Source organism: Thamnophis elegans, chromosome 17 (genome assembly GCF_009769535.1).
Source record: "Thamnophis elegans isolate rThaEle1 chromosome 17, rThaEle1.pri, whole genome shotgun sequence".
Classification (NCBI taxonomy): domain Eukaryota; kingdom Metazoa; phylum Chordata; class Lepidosauria; order Squamata; family Colubridae; genus Thamnophis; species Thamnophis elegans.
Window position 1 is genome coordinate 16,054,689 of NC_045557.1, and position 11,106 is coordinate 16,065,794.

General features: G+C 55.5%; 1 protein-coding gene across 1 annotated transcript; it reads left to right on the forward strand.

The window, feature by feature from the left end:
* Positions 1–1,257: 1,257 nt before the first annotated feature.
* LOC116520200 (lamin-A-like) lies at positions 1,258–10,885 on the forward strand (the record flags this gene model as incomplete). Its single annotated transcript, XM_032234348.1, has 9 exons — positions 1,258–1,548; positions 3,407–3,532; positions 4,734–4,904; positions 5,184–5,300; positions 5,805–6,025; positions 6,430–6,640; positions 10,013–10,120; positions 10,388–10,507; positions 10,862–10,885. Coding segments are annotated over 9 exons (1,389 nt in total), but the record flags the coding sequence as incomplete, so codon positions are not given.
* Positions 10,886–11,106: the final 221 nt, after the last annotated feature.

The window sequence follows — 11,106 nt, forward strand, 5'->3', positions numbered from 1 at the left end:
CGCTGCTGGGCCCCCGCCGTTTTGGATTTTACTGACTGCACATGTGCGGTTCCCTGTAAATTGTTCTGCGCGTGCATGAAGGGTTTACATTGAACGGTGCACGGGCACGCAGCACACCTCTGGCACGTACACACACACACACGTTCCATGCGGGTTGCAAACCGGTAGTAAAACCAGCAGCAAACACACACACACACACACACACACGGTGAAAGAGAGGTCCTCTGGGTGGGATATTGATTGCTTTAAGCATTTGGTCCAAACTAATTTAAAGTTCCTGCTTGTTGAAGCCCACAAGATCTTAGGCAATGATCAGCACAGCTGTCAGCCTCTGCTTTGCTGTTGCTTTGGCTGCCTTGAAATGGGGAGGGAGGGCATGGTATTTGGGAGGGGTTACTCATTGTGATGGAGGAAGGTTCTGGAGTTCACCAGCTGATTGGACTACGCATGCGTAGGAGATTCCCACCAAGGCTAACGGCACCGACATTCCATCTTCGTGATGCCTTTTGAAGTTATCTCACACCTGACACTTGAAAGACTTATGATTGGACTGGGACTATGATGCCAAGGGGTGGGTTTAGTTTAGTTTAGTTTAGTTTATTATTTATAGGCCGCCCTTTTCCCTGAAGGGACTCAGGGCGGCTTACAATTTATAGGGAAGGGGATACAAAACAATAAAACAATAAACATGAAAACAGTGCAAGTAAAAATAAAACACAACATTCATCATTCGGGTGGGGACGGATTACGATCTTTATCCCCAGGCCTGACGGGATAGCCAGGTCTTGAGGGCTGCGCGGAAGGTCTGGAGGGTGGTGAGGGTACGAATCTCCACGGGGAGATCGTTCCAAAGGGTCGGAGCTACTACTGAAAAGGCTCTCCTCCACGTAGTTGCCAGTCGACACTGACTGGCAGATGGAACTCGGAGGAGGCCTAATCTGTGCGATCGTGGGGAATGGGCTATTCTATATATCAATCGCTGTCGCGCCTAAATAATCAGACTTCGCTTTGCTATGCCTTTAATCATTCTTAATTAGTAAAAGTACACTTGATTTCCACACATGGAGTCTCGTGGTCTTTCTTTCCTAATTAATTAATGGAGAGGTGCTGACAACAGCCAAATGGGGGCGCCAGATTCCCAGAAAATGCAATTCTGCTCTCACGTGAGCCTGTTGGGGTTTACTTAGGGAAAGCTTGCTGAAACGTGTGAATGGGGTCGTTCTCTTTATCTCTGGGCCTGGGTTTAAATTGGGTTAATGTTCTGGTGCTCCCAAGTCTTCCTCCCATGGGGATCATCTTGTGGGCTGGTGCCGAAGTCCATCTTGCCTTCCGGTGGGGCTGCTGGGAAGGCTCTTTCCTCCTGACCCCATCGCCACTTCTTTCCCTTTCAGGAACGCCAAGAAGGAAGGAGACCTGCTCGCTGCCCAGGCCCGCCTGAAGGATGTGGAGGCCCTGCTCAACTCCAAGGAGGCTGCACTCAGCACCGCCTTGGGGGAGAAGCGCAACCTGGAGGCTGAAGTCCGTGACCTCAGAGGCCAGCTGGCCAAGGTAGACCAGGCACACCTGCGAAGAACCCCGGGGGTCCCTCTGCTCTGCCCTCGAGATGGGAGGGGGGCTCTTTCTCTTTCTGGGCCTCCCTCCCCCGTCCACCTTTGGACTACCGGTCCCAAAACGTGCCAGGAGGAGAGAGTTTGTAGGCTCAGGTAGACGATGCCTGTAAATGTCTCTTGTGCAGAAGGGGAAGGGTGCTTCTGCTAGGACAGTGGTTCCCAAACTTGGCCACTTAAAGACTTGTGGACTGCAACTCCCAGAATTCTCCAGCCAGCAGAGCTTAAAGTCTTAAAGTTGCCAAGTTTGGGAACCACTGTGCTAGGAGACCGGTCACCAGCCTTCCAGGTCCTTCCTAGGCTGGTCGACCTTATTAGGCTTCCGGGACTGAAGGCAGGCTGGTGGTCTTTGGGTTTCTCCCCCCTCCCGGACAATGGGTGGCTGGGCTCCTGCGATGCTTTTAATTTGGCTATGCTTCCTCTTTGGGTGGCTTCTGTAATTGTGGCTTTAACGTGTGCTGTGCCAGAAGGAGGCCGAAACAGCAGGAAGATACAGGAGAATATTTCTCCAGCTTGGCAGCTGACGCGGGAATTCTGGGAGTTGAAGCCCACCCATCATTCAGCTGCCAAGGTTGAGGATTTCCTTGGTCTGTGAGGACCAGCAGAGCTGTTGACTGTGCTCAGTTGTGGCCCTTCGAAGGTAGACTGCTCCTGGCCACGGAGGTGCCATCAACTGTCCCGAAATTTGCTCTGCTTTCCCCACTTTATGTCCGTCCTGCACCCTCTCTGGGCTGTGCTCCAGGACAGTCTGGATTTTATGATCAGCTTCATTTTACCTTCACTCCCCCCACCCTCCCACTTGCTCCCCCAAACTGGCTGGGGGGCGAGGGGGGGGCTGGAGAAGTTCACTGTGTAAATGCTTTACCAGTTGACATTCATGTCTGCAGGCACCAGGTGAGGCCAGTAGGGGGCGGTGGAGCCCACCATTTGCCAAGGCAGAGAGGAGGAATGGAGGGCTGGGAAGCAAATGGACTCTTCCATTCACCGGCCTTTCAGAGGATCTGGCTGTGGGGACTCTGGCTTCCATCATCCCCAGCCAGGGATCTTCCTCCCTGCCCAGGGGCATTTTCCATCTGTTTCTTTGTTTCTATAGTTTATTTATTTATATCCTGCCTTCCTTATTTTTATAAAGAACTCAAATTGGCCACGATACTAAATTACTCCTCCTTCCGGTTTTTCCCAGCACAACAACCCTGTGAGGTGGGCTGGGCTGAGAGAGAAGGAGCGGTCCCAAAGTCACACGGTCGGCTTTCACGCCCAAGGCGGGACTAGAACTCCAAGTCTCCTGGTGATTGGACCAAAGTCCCCCAGGGGCTTCTGTGCCTAAGGCGGGACTAGAACTCCCAGTCCCCCTGTGATTGGACCAAAGTCACCCGGGGCTTCTGTGCCTAAGACGGGACTAGAACTCCCAGTCCCCCGGTGATTGGATCAAAGTCACCTGGGGCTTCTGTGCCTAAGGCGGGACTAGAACTCCCAGTCCCCCGGTGATTGGACCAAAGTCAACCAGGGGCTTCTGTGCCTAAGGCGGGACTAGAACTCCCAGTCTCCTGATAGTCTGGTGCCTTCTGGCTCTCCTTCTGCTTCAGGCTCTCTGGCGTTTTCCCCTCCCTGCAGACTCCTGAGAGGCTTGAGGAGGCCTTGAGGGGGAGAAGCTGAATTGGGATGGATGGCTTAAACTCCCAGCTCTTGACTAGGGGAGGGGTCCTGGAGAGGAAGATGGGGGCTCCTGTGGAGCAGCTGAGGCCACACAGGGTCTCCCTTCCGGGGGTGACGGGGGTCCCTCCTTTGTCCCCCTTCAGGTGGAGGGATCCTTGGCCGACATCAAGAAGCAGCTTCAGGATGAAATGCTGCGGAGGGTGGATGCGGAGAACAGGCTGCAGACCCTGAAGGAGGAGCTGGACATCCAGAAAAACATCTACAGCGAGGTGAGTCCCACAACCCTGAAGGGTCCCTTAGAGGTCATCTAGCCCAGTGTTTCCCAACCTTGGCAACTTGAAGATGTCCGGACTTCAACTCCCAGAATTCCCCAGCCAGCATTCACGTATAAACAATTCAGTGTCTAGGACAGTGTTTCTCAACCTTAGCAACTTGAAGATGTCTGGACTTCAACTCCCAGAATTCCCCAGCCAGCATTCACGTATAAACAATTCAGTGTCTAGGACAGTGTTTCTCAACCTTAGCAACTTGAAGTCCAGACATTTTCAAGTTGCTAAGGTTGGGAAACACTGATCTAGCCCAACCCTCCCCTTTCTAGGGCAGGAATCCTACTCCACCGCTGCTTGAAAGGGTTCCACAGCTCTCGTAGCCACGAATTCCCCCTTACTTTGAGTCGGGGGTCTCCCTCCGTAAAAGACCCACCCATTCTAAAATAATAAGCTTTATTATTAAGTTTCCTTATGAAATAAAAACAGAAGTTAGAGAAGGAAGAGACGGAAGAGACGGAGAGAAAAAAGTGGAGACTTCAAACTCTTTCCATGCAGGAAGTCCTGGAGTTACAGCAGTTCGTTTAGTGACGGCTCAAAGTTACAACGGCCCTGAAAAACGTGGTGTGGGTCTGTCCTTCCCCGGCATGACGGTGGCCTCCGTCCCCAGGGCCCTTTCCTCAGCCCCTTTTGCAACCTGCTGACAGACAAAGTCAAAGCCAGATTCACTTAACAACCTAGGTTGTTAACTGAAGCGATTCACTTAGTGACCGTGGCAAGGAAAGTCATAAAATGGGGCAAAGCTCACTTAACAAACGTTTCACTTAGCAACAGAAATGTTGGGCTCAACAGTGGCCATAAGTTGAGGACTACCTGTACAGTGGCAAAGAATCCCCCCCACTTTACACTCCCCAATATTTCAAGCCATTTAAGTAATAATAGCTAATCACTAATCGTCTGAACCTAAGTGACAGAGAGCCCCTCTCCATGGGAGACTTGAACTCGCCACCCTGCCTTGGGCCAGGCAGTCAGCCCAGCTCCTGCAGCCTCTTCTCCCCACACCTGGGAACGGCCCCACAGAGGAGCTGGGGATCCTGGGGGCTGCAGGGGGGGGGGGCTGGGGGGGGAAGGGGTTGCGGTTGGGGGGGCGATTGTGCCTCCCTGCCGGTCCTGGGATGCCCTGCTCACCCTCTGCCCTCGGCAGGAGCTCCGTGAGAGCAAACGCCGCCACGAGACGCGCCTGGTGGAGATCGACAACGGGCGCCAGCGGGAGTTCGAGAACAAGCTGGCCGATGCGCTGCAGGACCTCCGTGGGCAGCACGAGGCCCAGGTCCGGCTCTACAAGGAGGAGCTGGAGAAGACCTATGCAGCCAAGGTAGGTCGCCCGGGGGTGGCTGGGGGATGGACTCCCACTCCCATCCTCCCCAAGCCGGCATCCGTCTGCTGCCCCCTCCCTTTCAGATGCTCTGGAGTCCAGGGAAGGCCCCCTGCTCCCCCTCACTGCAGCCTTGAGAGGATGGGGGTGGGGCACTGAGGCAGGACGGGGCCAAGCTCTTAGCCTTGTGGGGGGGGTCCCCACTCCTGCCCTGCAGAGCAGCCTGAGCAGCCTTGAGGACTAGCCCCTTTGCAATAAGCCTCTTTCTGGCCTTTGCAGCTGGAAAACGCCAAGCAGTCGGCCGAGAGGAACAGCAGCCTGGCTGGGACGGCTCACCAGGAGCTTCAGCAGACGCGGATTCGCATCGACAGCCTCTCCGCCCAGCTGCAGAAGCAGGTAGGGGCCCCGCGGGGGGGGGGGGTGCTCCCACAGCCGCTCAGCCTCCAGCCGCTTTGGCTCCAGCCGCAGGAAGGGCCGTCCCTTTGTGGCCCCTGGTTCTGCCCCCCCCTTTGGAGGTTTGGGGGTGCTGGTGGTCCTGGACTTACAACCATTTGTTCAGTGTTTAAGAAAAAGAATAAAAATATATATAATAAAAAACACTAATAATAAAAAATCAGCCGATGGGCAGAAGCGCCGTATGTGGAGGACTGGCTCTGGGGAACAACGTCCCGTTGGCCACCTTACGGGCCCCCCTCCCCACTTCCCTCCCTGGGGGAGGACATCCAGTGCCCCCCCCTTGCAATCTTTGGGGTCAAGCCCTGCCGCAGGAGGAGACCCTGCTTGCCCTCCACCCTTTTGGGTTGGGATGGAAAGGGATTGGGGATCTGGGGCAGGGGTCTGCTCCCCCCCTCCCTCCCGTCCAGGCCCCCACCCCTCTCTTGCCTTCCTCCCCCCCCCCAGCTGGCAGCCAAGGAGGCGAAGCTGCGGGACCTGGAGGATTCCCTGGCCCGGGAGAGGGATACCAGCCGCCGTATCCTGGCGGAGAAGGAGCGGGAGATGGCCGAGATGAGGGCCCGAATGCAGCAGCAGCTGGACGACTACCAGGAGCTGCTGGACATCAAGCTGGCCCTGGACATGGAGATCAACGCCTACCGCAAACTCCTGGAGGGCGAGGAGGAGAGGTGGGCGCCTGGGCACCCTTTGCAAGCTAGGCAGACCACCTTGGCCTGGGGGGGGGGGCTTGGCCAAGCTGGGCAGCCCCCCCCCAAGCACAGGCAGCCTGGGACCTTCAGGGGCGACCCGGAGAGTCTGCTGGGAAAAGGTCGCCCCCCCTCACTGAGGAGACGGAAAGCCTTGGGTTCCAGATGTGGGGTTTGCCCGGCTGCCCCTCCTTTGGGGGGAGTGTTTGGGGGCCCTTCTGGGACAGGTGGGGCAGAGACCCTTCGGGCAGCAAGGTCCGCTTGGCCCGAGCGCTGCTTCCCCTGGCACCGAGGGTGGGCACTGCAGCCCTCCTGCCTGCTGTGGGCATCCCTGGGGAAGCGGCCTCTGCCTCAGCCCCCGGCCTCTCTTTCTCCCCCCCCCCCAGGTTGCGCCTCTCCCCCAGCCCCTCCTCCCAGAAGAGCGCCTCCCGCATCCGGGTCTCTTCCTCTGGACAAAGCGCCACCAAGAAAAGGAAGCTGGAGGACGGCGAGAGCCGCACCAGCTTCTCCCAGCATGCCCGCACCAGCGGCCGCGTGGCTGTGGAGGAGGTGGACCTGGAGGGCAAGTTTGTCCGGCTGAGGAACAAGTCCAGCGAGGTGGGTGCTGGTGGTGGCCGGAGGTCCAGAAGTCCTGGGCAAGGAGGGCCGAGGAAGCCGTCTGCTCCTGGAGGGGGGGCTTAGTGGGGGCGTAAAGTCACCCAGTTGACCTTTGAGCTGCAAGAGGCAGCCGTGTCTTTGTAGGGCGGAGGCCCCCCAAGATCCTGTCGTGTAGCCTCCCCTCTTTTTCAGGGGGCCCCCTAAGAGTCGGATGGGATGGAAAAGGGAGGCGACGCAACAGCTGAGAACAGCAAATTCTCATCTAGTTTGAAGATGGTGCTTTTTTATTTAAATGTGTTGCCCACCCAAGATAAATGGAAGAATTTAGGGTTTAATAGCAGAGAATCCCTGCAGCTGAGAGTTGAACTCTGAGCTGAGCTGTTTCCTTGCAGACGTCTCGTGACTCAACTAGGTAACATCATCAGTGCTGGATGGAAGTGGGCTTTGGTCTCTGTTCATGAACAGCAGCCTGCCCTGCCAGGGATTCTGGGGAGGGGGCGTCTGTCTCCTTGGTGGTTCCTTGATTGAAGTATTGTTTTCTGCTTCTTTGTCTGGGGTTAATCCCTGCTTATCTGGGCGTTGCCTGCCAGAGGGGATGTGTTTGGTCTGATGAGGTCACCTAGTTGGGTCGCGAAACATCTGCAAGAAAACCACCAAGCTCAGAGGGCACCAAGGACCCCACAAAGCAGGTTTTGTTGAGGCTTCATGGGTACTTTTTAGAGCTGAGTGTCCCCCTTCCCCCCCCCCCGCAGCCCCCTGGGAGCTGGGAAAGGCGGTGGCTTCCCTCCCTCGAGCACCAGTGGAGGTCCGATAAATCCGAATCGAACCGAGCACTCTTAACAACTTGCACCAAGGATTACATCAGGGCACTTAGGGCAGCAAAGAGATCTTATATTGCCACCTTGGTTGCGTCCGCCGAGTCCCGTCCAGCCGCCCTGTTTAGGATAACCCGTTCCCTCTTAAATAAGAGGGATACGGGGGACCCCTTGCAGGGTAGGGCTGAAGACTATGCCCAGTTCTTGGCGGACAAAGTTGCTCGGTTTCGGTCGGATTTGGACTCCACCTTTGCAGAGCCAGCCGAGACACGAGAGGACAATTTGGTAGACCATCGCTGGGTTGAGTTTCAGGATGTTACCCCCGGGGACGTGGACAAGGCCATGAGGGCTGTGAGTGCCTCCACCTGTGTACTGGACCCGTGTCCCTCCTGGCTGGTTGCTAACAGCAGGGAGGTGACACGGGGCTGGATCCAAGCGGTTATTACCGCCTCGCTTCGGGAGGGGCACTTCCCCGCTGCACTTAAAACGGCGGTGGTGAGACCCCTCCTGAAGAAACCATCTTTGGATCCAGCCGTACTTAACAACTATCGTCCAGTCTCCAACCTCCCCTTTATTGGGAAGGTTGTTGAGAAGGTGGTGGCCTACCAGCTCCAGCGGTCCTTGGAGGAAGCCGACTACCTGGACCCCTTCCAGTCCGGCTTCAGACCTGGTTACAGCACAGAAACCGCTTTGGTCGCATTGACCGATGATCTCTGGAGAGCCAGGGATGGGGGCCACGCCTCCATCTTGGTTCTCCTTGACCTCTCGGCGGCTTTCGATACCATCGACCATGGTATCCTTCTGCGACGACTGCGGGAGGTGGGGGTGGGAGGCACTGTTTTGCAGTGGTTCTCCTCCTACCTCTTGGACAGGTCGCAGTCGGTGTTGGTCGGGGGACAGAGATCGACCATGAGGCCCCTAACATATGGGGTGCCGCAGGGGTCGGTCCTGTCCCCCGTACTATTTAACATCTACATGAAACCGCTGGGCGAGATCATTCGGAGGCACGGGATAAGATACCACCAATATGCGGACGATACGCAGCTGTATCTGTCCGCCCCGTGCCAACTCAATGAAGCGGTGGACGTGATGAACCAGGGACTTGAAGCTGTTAGGGACTGGATGAGGGCTAACAAGCTTGTACTCAACCCAGAAAAGACCGAGTGGCTGTTGTGTTTCCCTCCCAAAAATTTGGTTGGTGTTCCATCGCTCAGGCTGGGGGGCCAAATTTTACACCCCTCAGACAGGGTTCGCAACTTGGGAGTCCTCCTGGATCCGCAGCTGACCTTTGATTACCACCTGTCAGCTGTGACCAGGGGGGCATTTGCCCAGGTTCGCCTGGTGCGCCAGTTGCGACCCTACCTGAACCGGGAGGCTCTCACAACAGTCACTCGCGCCCTCGTGACTTCTAGACTGGAATACTGCAATGTGCTCTACATGGGGCTGCCCTTGAAGAGCATCCGGCGGCTTCAGCTAGTCCAGAATGCGGCCGCGCGAGTGATTGTGGGTGCACCTCGGTTCGCCCACATAACACCTATCCTCCGCGAGCTGCACTGGCTACCTGTTGATCTCCGTGTGCGCTTCAAGGTGCTTCTTACTACCTACAAAGCCCTTCATGGTAGTGGATCTGCGTACTTGGGAGACCGCCTCCTGCCAATCACCTCCTCTCGACCCATAAGATCTCACAGATTAGGCCTCCTCCGAGTGCCATCTGCCAGCCAGTGCCGGCTGGCAACTACGCGGAGGAGAGCCTTTTCAGTAGCAGCTCCGACCCTCTGGAACGATCTCCCCGTGGAGATTCGTACCCTCACCACCCTTCAGACCTTCCGCACAGCCCTCAAGATCTGGCTATCCCGTCAGGCCTGGGGGTAAGACCATAGTCCGCCCCTACCCGAATGTTGTATGAATGTTGCTCGGTTTTAATTATATATTGTGTTTTTATGTTATTGTATGTCCTCCCCTCCCATACAAGTTGTTAGCCGCCCTGAGTCCCCTCAGGGAAAAGGGCGGCCTATAAATAAACTCAACTGAACTGAACTGAACTGAACTCCCTCTGAGCCCATGGAGAGTGTCCTTGAGTTTGCAATGGTCACCTGTGACGGTTGGAGTTTGGCTGGAGCCGAAGGCAGATTCCAGGCGGCCTTCCCTGCTTCAGAGAGAGCTGCTTTGTGGGCCCCCCAGCGGAGTCTCTCTCTGGCTCCTGGTCAGGAGGAATGGAGGAGCTTTTTTTAACTTCATTAAACTTTTGAAGAAGCCAGATGAAAATTAACCAGAACTACTGGAGTAGAGAGAGAAGGAAAAAGGAGAGAAGAAAAAGAGAAAGGCAGGAGTGCAGAAAAAGAAGGTAAAATAAATATTAAACTTCTGGTTTTCTTTGACAAATGTAAATTGGCCTCTCACTCTCTGGTTGCAGCCTTCTATTTCTTTTCCCACCCTCAGACCTGCCTTCCTTTTGGTTGGCACAGCCGCCTCCTCCCCCCCCAGCCTGCCTGGCATCTCTTGGGCCACCAAAGCCCCGTGAGATGCCCGCCATGCCTCCCCCTTTATGCCCCCTTAGGACCAGTCGCTGGGAAATTGGCAGATCAAGCGCCAGAATGGAGAAGACGCACCCATTTGCTACAGGTTCCCCCCCAAGTTCACCTTGAAGGCCGGCCAGCTGGTCACGGTGAGCAGCAACGGTGGGCTTGGTGGGCAGGAATGGTTGGGAGCCCCCCCGTCCCTCTGGTGCCCATGCCAGCCGTGGGGAGGTACTCTGCAAGGGTCGTCAACGCAGTGGTTCCCAAACTTGGCAACTTTAAGACTTGCTCTGCTGGCTGGAGAATTCTGGGAGTTGAAGTCCACAAGTCTTAAAGTTGCCAAGTTTGGGAACCACTGTCTTACGGGATACAAATCTATTAAATCTATTAAACTCTTCTCTTCCTTCCCCTGCAAGATCTGGGCTGCGGGCGCAGGGGTGTCCCACAACCCCCCCACGGACATGGTCTGGAAGACCCAAAGCTCCTGGGGGTCCGGCGACAGCTTACGCACAGCACTTCTGACCTCCAGCGGGGAGGTAAGGCGGCTGGGATTCGGGGGTTGGGTGGGCGCACAGCCCCACGGCATCTTCGTTGTGTGGGTGGGCAAAGGGGGTCAACCTTGGTGCCGGAAAGAGGACAGAGCATTATGGAATTAATTAATTCAATTAACCTAACTCTGGATTGCGGAATTAACGCCCCCTGTCCAGAGTAACTCTGGGTGGCTTATAAATACAATAAAAACGGAGCTAGAAAAACAGTGAGAAATATAGGAGGAGTTATAATTAACAAAAAAAAAAATGGACTATTCTGGCTGCATAACTGTAAAAAGGCTGGGGGTGGGTGGGCTACGCTCCTCTTTGCCCCTCTGGGTTTCCTCTTTCCCTCATCAGGGGGATTCAGGCTCCCCCCTCTAATTTTGTTGCCTAAAAATGCCCCTAAATCAATTCTGGAAATCCAGATAGGGAGCCTTGGTGACTCTCTCAATTCCCGTTTAATTTGGAGACAATTCCGAGCATGCAAAAACAATTACAGCGGTGTGTTTGTGTGTGTCTGTGTGACACATAGGACCCAAGGGGTTAATGAGTTGGGGGGGGTGGGGTGCCAATAGAGGCATCCTGGCCCTTTTCTTGGGGGT